At 38.4% G+C, this 18,160-nt stretch overlaps 1 protein-coding gene across 5 annotated transcripts in view; it reads right to left on the bottom strand.

The window, feature by feature from the left end:
- LOC139738927 (uncharacterized) overlaps positions 1-18,160 on the bottom strand; it is a 238,710-nt gene that overhangs the window by 25,205 nt on the left and 195,345 nt on the right. Inside the window, exon 1 of one of the 5 annotated variants that reach the window (XM_071649552.1) lies at positions 467-754. The exons of the other annotated variants lie outside the window; for them this stretch is intronic. Within the exon in view, the coding sequence (XP_071505653.1) occupies positions 467-539 (73 nt within the window). The 5' untranslated portion in view covers positions 540-754. Of the gene's footprint in view, positions 1-466; positions 755-18,160 lie in introns of those variants that run through there. 5 annotated transcript variants of the gene reach the window in all.

Raw genomic sequence — 18,160 nt, 5'->3', positions numbered from 1 at the left:
CATCTCTATAGCAGAATATCATGTATATGAATCAAAGAACGACCCAAGTCCATATGAATCAAAGACCGACCCAAGTCCATCACACAAAATGGCCTCTCCACAATTAATGTAAATGTTAATTGTCATAATAATATATGTTCTAATTTGTATATACAATGATGCCTTCCCATCACAGTTAAATAGATTATTATTGGACAAATAAAAAAGACATAAAGTTCTTTTTTTAAGTTTACTCGAAATGGTCTTCCATGGACTTGGGTCGTTCTTATATTCATATACTCAGTTGCCTGAAACTGTATTACTCAATACACAAACTGTAGCTGTAGACTTGTTTTTGTCAAGACTTGACGTCGGTGGACATAACGAGATTAAAGTAGGAAAATTATATTATTGTACTACTGCAGAAACATTACATGGTGCGATTAGTGTCTATATGCAGTATATAATAGCAGGTCCAAGCACTTACCTTCGCCATAGTTGCCACAGAACACAGTAGTAGTCAATGTTAACAGGAGAACGAGGTAGTATCTTCTATCCATCACAGGTAGCCAAAGATTGAGATGATTAACCGAGAATTGATTGAATACACGTTATGATCGTACTGTCTCAACATACTGTCAGGTAATCACACTTATACCAATAAAAAATGGCGCCGATTGCACACACACCCAAATAATGCACCGATCCGAGACGGACCGAACTCTTGAGTAAGTGCGTGGGAGTTAGTGCAATGTTCCTACCCTCGACGCAGCCGTTTGCTAACATGTTCGTGAATTCTTTGTATGTCTCGCATATCATGTCCTTTACAGCTGATACATGTGGCACATTTCAGTTCGTAGGAGACATGACTGTTTGCTCATATCATGCTAGTCCACTGCCTGGACTGTTTTGTGTGATCATTTACCGCGCGCACACACCGCTACAGCACGCGTATGCCCCACCGTATGCTCGTGTATTAATTTGCCGCGCACGCACGCATCTCAACCTCCAAAACAGTCCAGTCTGGTTTGCCAAGTCTCCCCGAAATATTTCGGAAAAAATTGGCCCCACCCCCATTCCCTCACTCATTTCGAGCATCCTGATTGGTCGATGAGATCGCGTCCAGCAGGCAATTTGCGGGATCGAAAAAAGTCGATCGATCTCTAATCTTGTAGTCTTATTGCACAGAGGTATATTGCATTTAGCAATATAAGATACGTATTTTACGCCAATATTTGTATTAATCTCAACATGTATTAACAGAATGTCAAAATTATCTTTCTTTTTATTAAAGATTGCTCAAACAATATATCTTAGAGATCATAAGAGGAGAATGAAATTAGAACGTACATAAACCGTGCGTAAGATTAAGACTAACTTCTACTCGTTTCCATAACTGTTATAAATTAAATTATAAATATCACAATTATCAACATTTTAAATCTATTTTTCGATTTAAAAAATACTTGTTCAGATATAACAAATAAAAATTGATAAATACGTATAAAAAGTATTCGCCTATTTAAAGCATCGTGACCTATCGTACATGTCAATTTCGAGGTGGCTTTTACTTCTCGATCGGGGATCCCCCAGAGCTTGTGCAATGTGCTTTTCGTATTGATTCCGAGTCTTGCGTTTTCCGACCAAAATCTGTGCAGCATTTCAAGTATTTCCTCCAAATCTTGTTTACATGATCAATGGATGTCAACATCAGCGTCTCCGCGTCGCTTTTCTGACAGTGATAATGAGAAGAGCATGCAATGCAATGTGCTACTGAGGAGCTTGGATTCGTTGACGGTTTCGGGGAGCAGCAGCAGAACCACAGTGTCAGAAGTCCCTACACGTACACGTACTCGTTTCTCCGTGCGTGGTCATGATTTGTTTATCTCCCTGCCGACTGGTTTCGGCAATAGTGTGGTGTTCCAACTTCCAAGCTGCACCGTTATGTGTTGATATTCTTCCCAAACTAGATCTACATGATGGACCAGACTCTCCGAAAGCTGTGGCTCTTGTTGTCATGCCTTTGAAGTCTTTAATTTCGGACCAGATGAGCAGGGCTATGGTCGAGTATATGGATCTTGCTTGGCCTGCGTGACAAAGTCAAAGACTCAAGCGGCCTACCTAGCGGTAAGCTAATCATTTAGATCTATCCAGTTTCTAAAAATAATTCGTCAAGGCAACTTTCATTACGTGTCTCTTGTCTTGAATTACAAACTGTAACTGTAGGCCCCTAGTTGAACAACAAAAAATGATTGTAAAACTAAATATAGTTATGTCTGGCCTCTGGGCCGGTTAGGGTAAACACATGTCAGGCTTCTACTACAGTACTACTACTACTCTTGTTAGTGTTCCTAATCCTAGGTGTACCGAGTTAAATCCTGTGTAATTGTGATAAATTGTTAACACCGTAATTGCACTGGTTTAATTGTTTTGTACAGTACAGTATAACTACTGTAACTTTCTCGCATACAAATGCAATTACACATATAGGCCTACTGTCTTTTCATGGCTTTAGTCTGTGAGCCACAGCCTGTGTCTCGTTGGCTTTGCTCCTTTACTCAGAGGAGCGATCGAGACACACGCTGTGGCCCTCAGACTAATTCTTCATGTGCATGTACATTGAGAAAAGACTCAAATAGGAACATGCTTCAGTATGCAAATGTACTCATACTTGTTCATCTATAGATTAGATTAATGCAGTCTTATGGCTATGCGATATGCATTGTAGAGACTGCAGGCATTATTAAAATCACTTATGTGCAATGTAGAAAATGGTTTTTTTTTTTTTAATCTTACTGGGGTTTTTTTTTTTTTCTTATTTTTCAAATAGGGGGATCGCATCTGGAGACACCAAAGCATTTCGAGCAGCGTATGGAAAATTGGGTGAATTACGATCGAAACTCAAGTCGTCAGTCCCACTGTTGCCCTGACAGCCACTGCAACCAGAGATATGCGTAGCGGTATCATCAAAAAACTTTGGTCTTTGCAATTATGTGTGGGTAAATCAGTTGCCGGACAAGCAAAATATAAAACATGTTGTCAAGTCTGCTGCAGGAGATCAAGATACAATGTTCAAGTGGCTGGCAGATGACTTGAAGACCCATGGTGCATGTTGTGAAAGGATGATAAGAAAAATGTGCAGTAATGTATACGCGACCTTTATGGCACTGCTTCCAGAAGGTTGCCACAGGTATGTTAATAAGTTTACATGTACCACCGGAACACAGAAACTGATATCCAAAAGGATATTGTTGACAGCATGTTGGCAACAGATGGTGAAATCAGAGTTCTGATAGCTACCATTACGTCTGGCCTGGGTGTTGACGTAAGCAGCGTACACAGTACGGTTTTGTGTGGATGCCCAAGTGATCTAGACGATTATATCCACTTTTTAAAAGCACTCAATTTTCAGGCCTTGTCAGATATACTGGTAACATGAAGAATCATGTACAGCTGTGCAGCTGTACATCGTAGCTCAGATTTTTTTCTTTTTTTTTTACTGAAAAATGTTACGTACACACGTGTACATGTAGCTTGTACCTTTGGGCTTTGAAAATTGTTTTTTTAGAGAATTCATATGATTGTTTTAAAACAAGAATCCACTGTGGGTGTTTTTCCTCCTTAAGGTTTGTAATGGTGAGTGGTTGGTACATTGGTTTCTGGTGTACCTAAATTTTTGCAGATCCATGCTACATGTACAATAATGTTCTTTTTATCACTGCAATTCCTGTACCTTGCTCTTATTCATAGAAGCAAATACAATGTACATTTGTACACACCTACTTTTCATACTGTACTTTGTTTATTAGGCGTGAATATTTTCATTTCATTGGACATGTTGATGGTAACATATCGTAATTACAAGTGATAGAATTATGGAAAAGTTGAAATATTTTAATTCAAGGTTGTGTTTTTGTGATGTAGTGGATTACTTGTACATGTACATACAGACCATGCCAAGTGGGAATGGGCTGTGTGTTTTGGGTGTTTGGGTGGGTGTTTGAAAATTGAACTGTGAATGCCATTTGTCTGCACATGTAATTGTACATCGCATGTTCATCTATGCATACATGTACATACAAGTGTACACATGTGTAGAGTATGTTTTTGAGTTGTACAACTGCCAAGAACTTGTTTACATATGGCCATTTTTACAATCAGTGGTGTAAAACACAGTGTTGGCACTAATTGGTGTATAACTTTCTTATACACTGACAGATATGCATTATTTTTTCTCATAAACTTACCACCCACAGTGTCTACCTTGGGTACCTTAATGAACTTTCCTCTCTTTTTCTTTCAGATGTGGCAGGCACTTACATGCTTGAAATCCAACACTTTTGGTGTACTCACTCTGACATAGTATTTTTGTCAGAGCTAGCATATTAAATTGTTTATTCCTTTTCATTATTTTTGTTGCTGTTGTGATAGACAGGTATCCAACATTAACTCTTAACGTGCCATGGTCGCCGATCGGCGACCATAGTCCTGACGTGCCATGGTCGCCGATCGGCGACTAAGAAGAGCAAGAAAACTCCTGCTCATTAAAATGTTTGTGGTATCATAATTACTTGCACTATGAAACTGCCATTGATATATAATGATAGCAGATAAGTGTATCTATCGTTTGAACTAAATATTTGTGTATGCTTACATAGGATTTTTTAGAGTAAATTCATGATTTTTCGACAAGGTATGTTTTCTTCGCGCCGGGAAAATTCGGCGTGAGCGCACCCTCTGTGAGCTGTGTATAAATCAAAAGTCTCATTGGTAAACCACGCGTGTGTACGCTATTGAGTCTGCGTGTCTTTTCTATGAGGTTCCAGTCGTCTTGTTCCGCTTGGATGCTGTCCTGCGGGACGGCTGAAAGCATGCTTTCATTTTGTCCCTCAGAGAAGGTCAGCTTTTATTTTGACGGTCAAGCCTTTCATCCTTTTGTCTGTTTGATGTACTGTAATCGTCCCGACGCTTACATACAATCAGATACAAAAGAAGAAAACGCCTTTGTCCTTGTGTATGCACGCGTACCAGCAAGCGAAAACTTGACTCGTGAACTAAGCCGCACGGCACATCCATATAATTTGCGTTGACGTGATCGTCATTGTTTTTAGCCTGTCATTGCCGGTCTCCTTGTCCAAATGAAAGTGAATACCAGGAGAAATTTAGGTTGGCGTAATTTAGGACTAAAGACAGAATGGTAGAAAAAGAGGGGGAGGTGAAAAGGGTATAAAAATACCCAGGTATAGTCCCCTTTTGTGTATGAATGTGTCATTACATAATATCATTAGCGCTAGAAAGAGTTCGATATACACACCTTGAGAAAGGGAAGTACTGAATACATAATGCAGCTGGTATGGTATTGCCCGACATCATAGTAATTTCGTACGCATATTTCTGCGTACTTACGATCTTCAATACTCGCGGGACCTCGTAGACTGGCCTCACAAATCGTTTATAAGGACCGAAACCGCAAAAATAGAATGCAACACAAAAATGCAAAAACGTTAAGAAATTCACATTTTACCTCAGATTTAGAAGAAGATGTCGATTTATCGCAAGATTTTATCATGGGAACTATTCAAAATGTTCGTATTAGACATTTTGCGGTGAGAAAAAAAATGAGCCTCATTAGCCGATTCTTTTTCTCTTTGTCCTCCCCTCGGTAAGAATACTAGTAGGTACATGTAGTGAACCTTGGGTAAGAATTGTGGTTCTGGTGCAAGAACAAGATGTGAAAGCATTGACTATGCCATTACGAAAATCATGTACCTAATTATAATGCGATTTCTTTTTGCGGTTGTAAAAGACAACTTTTGATTCTTTTTTAAATTTTTGGAGAGAAAGATATACTTGAAGCCTATTCTCCAAAAACCTGAGTGAATAATTTGCGTACTTTTGCTGAATTCGTATTTTCATGACTTTGTGAATAACCGGTGTTATTTTTTGCCGACATTTCATCCACTTTGTGCTGAATTCAAAGCCACAAAAAAAAGGCGTTCGGTGATACGATCCGCTCTCCTACTGTATACATAGTAAACGATTCATAGACATTCACAAAGCACACATCGCGATAGCTAATGTCCTATCTTTTTGGCCCTTTGCATGCGTTTATTGTGTACTTTCTTCTGACGATAAGTGTCCCATGTTTTGCAAAATGGTAAAGTGCTCAACAAAACTAGTCAACAAAAGGAATTCCAATGTTGACATTGATCAAATCCAAAAACGTACGTGAAGGACTTTCCAAGATAGCGGAAGTCATTCAAACTGACTAAACTCTCACTAAAACCCTGTGGACTTACGAACCTTATTGCTATCTGCACCGCGTAGTGCGCCGTGTTTTCATTTCTGTTGTTGTTATCGTACGTATCGAGGGCTGCAAATTATTATGACGTTACACTTCTGAAGATCGTTTTATAACGGATTTTTGACTCGGTGAAAAATCCATCGGAAATACAAAATAAAGATATTACTTTTGACATTTCTGGGCAATGAATCGAACCGCGATATGTCTTTATTTCTTCTTATTGTTGTTGTGTATCAATGAGCTCCTCATATACTTGGCGAGCAACTCTCTTGCACTTCCTCTTCTACAAAATTTCGTGAATAAATTTGGCAAATACAACAGATCACAGTACTGTAGGCTGTCTTACTTGACACCTGACGCTGTTTTACGTAATTTGTGCAAAGTGCAACGTGATTTTGACCTTTTTTTAGCTTAGCTTTTTTGTTCTAATCTAAGATAGAACTAAGTGTACCTGTATAATCAAACCTTTTGTTGTGGAACTTGCCTTGATTCTTGTTTATGTGTTGTTTGATATGTGTGTGTGTGTGTGTGTGTTCTTTTTTTTTGGGGGGGGGTACTATCCATACAAACGATCAAGACGCAGCCTTTTTCAATATTCAATAATTGGTGCAATTTGGTCATACAAGAATGTCGTTAACTCAAATCTTTACTTCACAAAATAAGTGAAGAAGTCGAGGTAAAATTATTATATCTCTATGATATATGAATAACTTCAAATTATTGTTGTAACGTTAACCTCAATATCCATCTGTCCCTTCTCTCTCTCTCTCTCTCTCTTTCTGACAGAATCGCTTTGTCTCTCAAACTCTTGTTGTTACTAATACCCTATTGGCGAATTTCATTTCTTCTTTTTTTTTCTCTCTCTCTCTTTTTTTTTTTTTTGGGGGGGGGGGGGGGAGAGAACTATATACTCTAAAGAGGAATTGCTGTACAAGGCTTCGTGCATTGTTTCTTCGTACCTTGCGTCTCGTATGATTTGATGCGGATATAAAAACTGTTAGCTTACATGTTGACGTTGTTGTACAGTACGTTTGCATGGAGTGTATGATTTGATGAATTCCTTTGTTGTGCATGTTTTCAGCTTCGCTTATTATACTTTTCCAACCTTACATGCAACTAAGTGTGCTAATAATCATACTCTAGCTTTGTTTGTATGTGTGCTTTTGAGTCTTGTTTGTCGGTTGTTTATTTGATTTTGTGTTTTTAGGCGAAGAAGAAACTGACGACCTCGATCTATTTATGTATACAATATATATATATATATATATAATATATATATATATATATATATAGAGAGAGAGAGAGAGAGAGAGAGTAAGAAATATACGCATATTATAATATACTTATATATTTATATATATATGTATGTATATATACATATATATATGTATATATATATTATATGCACACATGTTTATTATCATTATTATTATTATCGTTATACTGTATGTCATAGATAACTATTTTTGGAACGTCGAGTTCCATTTCCATTCGTCACTTTCTCTCTCTCTCTCTCTCTCTCTCTCTCTGTCTTTCTGGCAATAGTATTCTCTCTTCAAACTGATCTCACTCCACATATACAGCCTGTTACTGAATATACATTGCACCTTCTCTCGTCAATATCTCTAGATACTACTAGTATCCTTCAGTAGTTACATACACTTCAGTTTTGCAATCTCACTATAATTGATCAGCTTTGATCTGACATTACACACTCAGCAACGCTGATTAAATTACAAATAAGAAACAGATGAGTATAGTTTATCTCTTTCACTCGTCACTGTGAATAATGCTTTATTTTCAATTCCTCATTCACACGATGACTAGTGATATCCGGAAAAGAATTCACTGCTCTTACATTGACAACTTACATGCATGTAATATGTGGTGATATGACAATTACTTATTCAAATGCGATCGTGGAACTCGCTGTAAAATCATGACAGCGGCTACTTATTGTTGAAGAGCCAAGGAATAATTACACAATGACATAAATAACCCCACATAATCTAAAGTTTGATAAGATACACCATTGAATTCATAAACACGACAATATACCATCGAGATTCAGAATTGCCACTGACAAGTATACATTGTAAGTGTAATGAGCACTACACAAATCCATAATTCCATAATTTGTCGGACATATGTATGTATACAAAATAAATTACTAGTACAAGTTGATAATAAACTTGCTAGTGGCACAATCACTGGCATATCACTGGTTACTCATGGGGATCGATTTGACCCATAATATCAACCTTTTCTGATAATACAAGAACTTGTGAGCTACATCTCAATAAATTATCACATTGTCATTGATATTTTGTGTATAACCATATCATCAATATGAACGTTTATCTCTTTGTACAGTATTTGATTTTTTTTTAATGCTATTAATTACTATTTCGAAGACTTACGGATAATAAATAACCAATCCTTACAATTACGGGAATATCACCATTACTGTAATGTACATACATTGTGTGTACACTGTAAATAGGCAATGTAATATGAGAGATAACTTGGCAGAGAAATTCATGTCTAAAGATTTCACGTTACCCTGGCTAATGACATAATCATTGGTAATTGGGATCGATTTGACAGACAATAACCACCTGGTTTTGTGTACATGCAAATGAGTACAAGTGAGAGTACACGGAACGTTTCTTTTGGGGTGAAGTTCAGACAGATATCGCGATTATACTTCAATACATCTCAGTCTTGGATCGTAAAACCAATAATGTCCATGTAATTACAATGAATCATGCACCTGGAAATGCTTGCCATCTGTGAGCTGTAATTTGAACATGCATATTCTATAAGCAACGGTAGACAGGCCTATACACGACAAGTTCATGACATTGTTTAGAGTTCATGTCATCAGAAGACTCAGTGTTTGTGACCTATGATCGGAAATCTTTTCTGGTGTGGTAGATCTCGAAACACGGGATGCAACACATAGCAAGTCCACATTGTCGGCAGTATGTCCTCGTCTGTCTTCGCCTTCCCCTCCTGCGGTCCGAACACACGTAGCAGTCAGGACGATGTTGTCGATCTTCGAACTCTGCTGGGAAGTGGCGCTCAGTCAGTCTTGCCTCGTTGTCGGCGATGGGAGGTGACGGTGTCCGACGATAGCGAGATGCTCTGTAGCCGTTCAGCAGACCCTCAATCACCCGACATCTGAAGTCGCGCGTGGACATCTTGTGGCCAGCCATGCGAAATGCGATGTAAGCGTTCACGAGAGCTACTTCCATGGTGAAGTGGTAGGTTACGCGGTATCCCTTGATTTTCTTATGAGGGTAGCGGTAGTAGGACATGCGTTGATCCATTTTGTCTACGCCGTTCATGAACCTGTTGTACACGTCAACAGTTGCTGGCTTCTGAATCGTACGGCGACCTCCTTCGGCGTTCTTACTCCGTATCTGCTTCTGTTTGAGATCGTTGCTGCTGACGGTCGACAGCACGTTCACGAGTTTCACGTCATGCCAAGTCACTGCTGACATCTCCCTCCCTTTGGCGAAAAACACGGGATCGTCACCTTTCGCAAGGTGCAGACCACCACGTCTGATCTCTTCTGGAAGTCCTCGTCGGTTGCTCCTCACCGTTCCACAGGCTCCAAGTCCGTTCCGTGACAGATCCTCGTAGAGCTTTACGGAACTATAATAGTTGTCCATCACGATCACGCGATCCGTGTTGTAGAATGGCTCCGTCAGCTGTTTCACCAGGGCTTCAGTGGCGCTGTCCCCATTGTCTTGTCCCTCGGCTCCGACATACTGCCGCCACCGCAGACAAAATCCCGTTTGGGCGTCGCAGAGCATCCAGAATTTTATCCCCCATTTCCGTGGTTTGTTTGGGATGTACTGTCTGTAGGAGATTCTTCCTTTGAACGGCGCCAAGCTCTCGTCGATTGACAGGTATCCCCCGGGAAGGAAATGCTCAAGGTACGTCGGCTGGGACATATCGATGAGGGGGCGCGTCTTGTGAAGGGGGTCGAAACCGGGCTGTCCACGGGGCACGAGCTTCTCGTTGTCATTGAAATGTAGGAAGGTGTTCAATAGCTGAAATCGATTCCTGGAAATGACGTCGGCAAACCCAGGAGTCACTAAGATGTCGGAGTTCGTTTCCCAGTACTGAGGCACAGATGGCTTTGACACCAGTCCCATCGCTATTTGAAGTGCGGTGAAAGCGCGTATCTCCTCCTCATCGGTGTCCAGCCATACGCCGAATCGAGAAGCCTCTGGGAGGGGCGCTGGGCAATCGAAGAATTGTTGCGCATACTTGTTCGTTTCATCTGCTATGTGGGCAAAGATGGAAGTCGGATAGAACTTCGTAAAAAAGTCCACTGGCTCCAATCCTTCAGCGTCGAAAAGTAGTCTGGGTTGGTCGTCATACACTCGTCGACTTGACTTGAATCGCTCGTCAGGCTCAAGTCTCCGCCAATCGTGATCGGAGAGTGGTTCAGCATGAGTTGTTGGATGAGGCGCAGGTAGATCATTGAGGTGGTCATCGTCACCTCCATCAGCTTCGTCGCCTGACGAGTCTTCAAACAGTGATTCACCGTGCTCTTCAAACTCCGGGAGAAGACGTGAGGAATCACGTTCTTCTGTGCTTTCACTGCTACGAGATGATTGCGTGTCTTCTTCCCAGTTGTTATCTACAATATCCTCGATTTCGAAGTCAGAGTCCAACATGAAATCACGGACCTCTTCGGCAGTGAACTCACGCCTTCGCCGTTTTCTCGGTGGAGCCATAGAAGCGAGCACACTTTAGCTCATTCAGGAGAGACTGATAGAGTATTTAGAGATTATGAAGCAGTAACGTTGTTGAATCGCAGGAGAGATCGAGATAAATGATGATCACTGGCAATTTCCCCCTTCTTATGTAAGTCAATGTGATCAGTTCGGGTGATAGAATAGCAGGATTAAAACTATCAACGTTCGATACCTTCGCCAATCACGTATAAGCAAAGGTTATTATAGCTCTAGAATAAAACTTTCGTTTGAAAGACCTGAAAAGAAAGAGTACCGCCTATTTCCAAAACCTAGCCCATAATAAAGACGCGGCACGCGTGAATAGATGTTTCATGGCCACCGCCACCTCACCGCGGATACAATAAGAGTGCCTTATTTGCATAGATGAAAGCGCCTACCGAAAGACCGCCTCAAACAAAAGAAGGCCTTGACACCCAACCTTGGTCATGGTCTATTACATTCGAAAAACATGTGTCAGTATTTTGTTGGTCAAACTATGGAAATACATGAAAATATCCTGTCGAAACAAGAATATCGGTCTGTAAACACTCGTAAAATAATTGGGAATGAGTGTTTTGAACTGGCAGTACTTCAATTGCGAATGTCAACCTTACCTTTTCCCTGTTATATTGTACCTTTTCTGCCAGCAGATTCAAACGCGTTAATAATTGTGACAGACTATAATTATCATGCAGTTGATTTTAGTCAGTAAATCTAAGTTTCATCAAATATGTCAACGAACTAAACATTGTAATAAAATGAAGTACATTCATTTCAATAAACCATTACCATGTCGATTTAAAAGACACATGTACATATATATATATATATATATATATATATATATATATATATATAAATATATATATATATATATATATATATACACTCATATATACAGAGTGGGAAAAGATAAAGGCATTCATGGACGTATAGATAACTCAACGTACATGTTTCACGTATATACAGTATATAAACATTCGTTGAACTACGTTCGTGAATGCCCTTATCTTCTCACCCTGGATGAATAATGAAGTAGCTACATGTACACTTGTTCTGTACAAGGTCGAGGCGCCTTCTCTTCCTCGCTCTGTCTCTCTCATTTCATATATATATATATATATATATATATATATATATATATATATATATATACATATATAAAGATAAGTAACAAAAATACAATGAATAATACAATAAAATAAAATGAATTTTGTTATTGTTCTCTCAGTATCAACACTTGAGAAAGGGCGGCGAGACGCTCGAAAATTTGTGTGAAGAAATACACCGTTGGTGAATACAGCATGAACTTTGTTACAGCTTTGTTACTTATCTTTTTATCTTGCCAACACGTGGGCTACCTTATCAACATATATATATATATATATATATATATATATATATATATATTCATATTTTTAATACACATATGTGTATCTTTATAATATATATAATTTTGCCTTATTCTGTTCAAATGTATGCAAATTGGTTGCTTTTTTGCGCGCTTTTGTGTTTACGTCCCAAGCCCTTGAAAAAGACTGGTAACTCCGTCGAAAGCTTGGGAGAGTAAAAGGCTATTAGTGAACATTACTGCAACGTCTGCGAGCAGTCTTTCCCGTCACACCTACACATAAATATAATTCAGCACCCACAACGTAGGAGGCCAAGCCCGCTTCACCTTATATGTTGTATATATATGATTATATATAATGAAACGTTTATTCCGCGTGTTGGTACCAGTAGGTATAGAAAAGATGAAAAAGTAGAGTGGTAATGCGTTTTGACAGTCTTCATCTTCATCATCATTTTTTCTGTCTACATGTATATAGAAATATATATATATATATATATATATATATATATATACCAAAATATATGTATCTTACATACAATTATAAATTCAGCAATGTTATAACAACTGCACTTGATAACCTAGGACGGCGCTTCTTCTCTGTCATAATAGTATAGGACAAAATATGTACCATGTAAAGCAGAACATAAAAATGCTTCTCCTTCATGCTTCAGTCAGATTTTTTTTTATCCCGTTTTGCAAAGCTTCTTCAGCATACATAATACCGTGTTGTTGTAGCCTATAAGAAAAGCAATCAGCTTTTGTGAGAAAAAGGAAAGAAAGAACACAGACAAGTTTCAAACGTAAAACTTGCCATTCATCTCTCTCATCTTGACCACACAGTGGTATAAACACGAACTAAAGATTTGCCACGCAAACGCTAAGAGGACGCTAATCAGGCAGATCATTATGTTCTGAACATGCGCGACACAGCCAACAGCCATGATCATTGTCCAACACGGGAGGCTGCGCCGTCTTGATGTTAGCGTCGCCGATCTGAAGAACTCGCTGTTACCACAGATCAGAATTGAAGATCGCGGGTAGTAGAATACCCATTTCCATGAATTTTGGATACTAGAGGTATTCACATGTGCATAAAAAAATCACACTATCGATCGAGATAAATGATGATCACTGGCAATTTCCCCCTACTTATGTAAGTCAATGTGATCAGTTCGGGTGATAGAATAGCAGGATTAAAACTATCAACGTTCGATACCTTCGCCAATCACGTATAAGCAAAGGTTATTATAGCTCTAGAATAAAACTTTCGTTTGAAAGACCTGAAAAGAAAGAGTGTCGCCTATTTCCAAAACCTAGCCCATAATAAAGGCGCGGCACGCGTGAATAGATGTTTCATGGCCACCGCCACCTCACCGCGAATACAATAAGAGTGCCTTATTTGCATAGATGAAAGCGCCTACCGAAAGACCGCCTCAAACAAAAGAAGGCCTTGATATCCAACCTTGGTCATGGTTTGTTACATTCGAAAAACATGTGTCAGTATTTTGTTGGTCAAACTATGGAAATATATGAACATATCCCGTCGAAACAAGAATATCGGTCTGTAAACACTCGTAAAATAATGGGGAATGAGTGTTTTGAACTGGCAACACCTCAATTGCGAATGTCAACCTTACCTTTTCCCTGTCATATTGTACCTTTTCTGCCAGCAGAATCAAACACGTGAATGATTGTGACAGACTATATTATCGCGCAATTGATTGTGGGCTGTAAATCTAGGTTTCATCAAGTATGTCAACGAACTAAATATTGAAAAGAAATTAAATATTCATTTCAATAAAGCATTGTCATGTCGATTTAAAAGATATACATACATACATGATATGCAGAGTGGGAATAGATAAAGGCATTCATGGACGTATAGATAACTCAACGTACATGTTTCACGTATATACAGTATATAAACATTCGTTGAACTACGTTCGTGAATGCCCTTATCTTCTCACCCTGGATGAATAATGAAGTAGCTACATGTACACTTGTTCTGTACAAGGTCGAGGCGCCTTCTCTTCCTCGCTCTCTCTCTCTCTCTTATATGTATAATATATATATATATATATATATATATATATATATATATATATATATATAATATATATATATATATATAAAACAGCAACAAATAGTTTCTTCTCGGAGTCCTAAGAAAGTATAGATTCACTACAGTAGGTCAATATAAACTCCGTTGGAGACGTAAAGTGTCAAATGTATTGACTTGACAAAGCCCTATGGGCGAAAATGCGTCAAATTTACGTCTCCAACGGAGTTTATATTGACCTACTGTTGTGAATATATATATATATATATATATATATATATATATATATATATATATATATATATATATATATATATACCTTTATATACGATTTTGCCTTATTCTGTTCAAATGTATGCAAATTGGTTGCTTTTCTGCTTTTGTGTTTACGTTCCAAGCCCTTGAAAAAGACTGGTAACTCGGTCGAAAGCTTGGGAGAGTAAAAGGCTATTAGTGAACATTACTGCAACATCTACTAGCAGTCTTTCCCGTCACACCTACACATGAATATAATGCAGCACCCACAACGTAGGAGGCCAAGCCGCTTCACCTTGTATGCTATATATATATAGATTATGATTATGTATTATGAAACTCATAGTCCGCGTGTTGGTACCAGTAAAGAAAAGATAAACAAGTAGAGTGGTAATGCATTTTGACAGTCCAACAGTGCTATTTATTAGCACATTTGGACTTTCAAAATTCATTACCATTCTACTTCTTCATCTTTTCTACCGACATGTATATAGAAGTATATATATATATATATATATATATATATATATATATATATATATTGACAGTAATGTTATAACGACTGCGCTTGATAACCTAAGACGGCGCTTCTTCTCTGTCATAATAGTATAGGATAAAATATGTACCATGTAAAGCAGAACATAAAATGCTTCTCCTTCATGCTGCAGTCAGATTTTTTTGTTTATTCCGCTTTGCAAAGCTTCTTCAGGATACATAATACCGTGTTGTTGTAGCCTATAAGAAAAGCAATCAGCTTTTGCGAGAAAAAGGAAAGAAAGAACACAGACAAGTTTCAATCATAAAACTTGCCATTCATCTCTCTCATCTTGACCACACAGTGGTATAAACACGAACTAAAGATTTGCCACGCAAACGCTAAGAGGACGCTAATCAGGCAGATCATTATGTTCTGAACATGCGCGACACAGCCAACAGCCATGATCATTGTCCAACACGGGAGGCTGCGCCGTCTTGATGTTAGCGTCGCCGATCTGAAGAACTCGCTGTTACCACAGATCAGAATTGAAGATCGCGGGTAGTACAATACCCATTTCCGTGAATTTTGGATACTAGAGGTATTCACATGTTCTTAAAAAAAAATCAAACTATAATTTTTTAGCTCTGTATTATTCAATTTTTTAAAACAGATTCAAATTCTGTCCATTCCAGTTGCATTACTCCTGTCTCGATACCGGTGGGACGTGGCTGTCGTGATGGGTCCGTACATGTATTTCCATAACCATCTTCCATTATGTCTATAGCAACGTGGATTGACTGTATGCATTGTGCCAACGATTTTCGTGTACATTTTTCAAGAAGTGATTATGTCAGTAATGCATCTAATTGTTATCAAAAAAAGAAAATCAACAAGCTGTATACAGGTACTTGAAATACGTGGGGTACCTTGTATGAAGAATGTGGTAATGACAGGGTGTTGAAGGAAGGCCTCTGATTTCGACGGACTGTGAGAAAAAAATGAAAATGATTATCATTAGCGCAGATAGGGTCTTTACCAAGAAAGAAGAGTCAATCAGAGCAACGTACAGAACAGAAACCAAGAATTCAAGAGACCTCCCCTGATGGTAGCATAAGTTGTGAAGATTTTGCATGTTCAAAGGAAGCTTTTGTTCATGAATAAACGCAGTATAAGCATATACAAACTTCGCTTTTTGTGAGAGTTCTTTCGGTCGACTTTCAAATGCAGTGAGCATCGCGGAGCTGCAAGAAAACGATACATGTTTTATGAAGACTAGAAGAGCCCTATGATAGTTATAGTCGAAGCCTGTGAATGAAACTTATATACTAGCGTGACACCTACGCTTTATTGAACATGGTTTGAGTTTTTAGGTCAGTAAAACACGTTTCCAAATTAATCTTTGACAGGAATTACTTCGACTCCCTTTGCCTATAGCATATTTTGCTTCATTTCTGTGCACAACAAAATATGAGTTTCAGTACCACCTGTGTTCTGCATTCATTCCTTGAAACCCTTCAGTTTGTAGCGAAATGAAGCATCATCCTATATGCATCCTACAGCATACGAGTGATTGCATGGGTGTATACGAAACTACAAACGTGAAAAACAGCTCATTCTGTATTTGGCGTGTACATGCATTCATTTAGTATGTATAATTATTATCATCATTGAGCGTATCTAATTGAACTCATGAACCAGACGGCGAAAACTTCCCCCTTCCTTTGCAGCGATAGTGATTACTATTGACATTGAGATTATCGTAACTTCACAGTCAATTATGCCTAATGTGAATAACAAGTCAACGATCAGAAATGAAGAAGTTGAGGGGCAAGATATAAAGAGAGAGTGAGGGAGAGAGAAAGAGAGGGGGAGACAGAGCACATACTTTGATTTATGCAAAGGCACGATCAGTGATCGAAATCATAAAAATTGATAAAGAAAAGTATGAATAATGAAGCTAGCATTCTACGCTACACCGGGACGACTGAACTTCGACAGTATAGAGTGTAAATACTGTTTCTGCTAGAGAAAAAGATGACACTCTGAGTTACAAGACGTGTAGTGAACAGAATTAGCAGCAATAAGAAAAGCGCCTCAGATCTTCCGACAGAAGATAGCTGTATTGACTATACTGCTGAATAACGTAAACTAATCAGGAGCGATTAGCGAGTAAGGAGACGTAATTTCAAAAGAGAGATAATGACATCAAAAAAGCCCACATTAGCAGAGTTTCTAAAGGTTGTCTTTATGTTTGTAGTTTCTTTTCGTTGTTTGTTTGTTTGATTGATTGACATCTTGTTTCTTTGCTTGATATTTTGTTGCCCCGGCGGCTCAATCCCACTTACCAGCATTGCCTTCTTCTTTATAGCTGCTACACGGGTACGATGATTTTTGAAGTCCTTTGATTCTCTCTTTCTATCATTTTGCATCATGGTAATTTTGTTGGAAAGATTTTAGTTTTTACTGCACCTCAAATGTTTTCCCTCATGTTTGTTTTTTTTTTTAACCTCAAATAACGTGATCATAATAATCATATAATGTTTAACAATTTTATATATATTTTCTTTTTTTTTTTCAAAACATAAGGATGCGTGCTTGACTTGATCATATTCTTTGATGTGTGGATGCATGACTTTCGCGACGGATGAGTGCTAGACTTTACATTCTGATTTTGCAGTTTTCTCCGATATTACTAAGGTTGTGAGACGTTAGCGGTTAAAATGTCGGGAAATGAATCTGCCGTCATGCGAAGGTCCAGCATCAAAACACTTTTCCGAAGTGAAGTACAATTTCTGGGATACCTCTAATATCGCTGATATTCTGTTTGTAAGTGTTACCCAACACCCAATGTACCGATCACGTCAAAAAGCAAAGTAATAGATTTTTTCACATGGTCATAATATTGGTGCGATACGAAAATGAAACTCACTAAGCTCCAAAATAATTTCAGTAAACAATGATATTGTTACCGATCAAA

Source organism: Diadema antillarum, unplaced genomic scaffold (genome assembly GCF_040938485.1).
Source record: "Diadema antillarum isolate AM-2024a unplaced genomic scaffold, OU_Dant_1.0 seq00000775_RagTag, whole genome shotgun sequence".
In the NCBI taxonomy this organism is placed as follows: domain Eukaryota; kingdom Metazoa; phylum Echinodermata; class Echinoidea; order Diadematoida; family Diadematidae; genus Diadema; species Diadema antillarum.
Note: the sequence above shows the minus strand (reverse complement) of the source record. Positions and strands in the feature narration are given on the sequence as shown.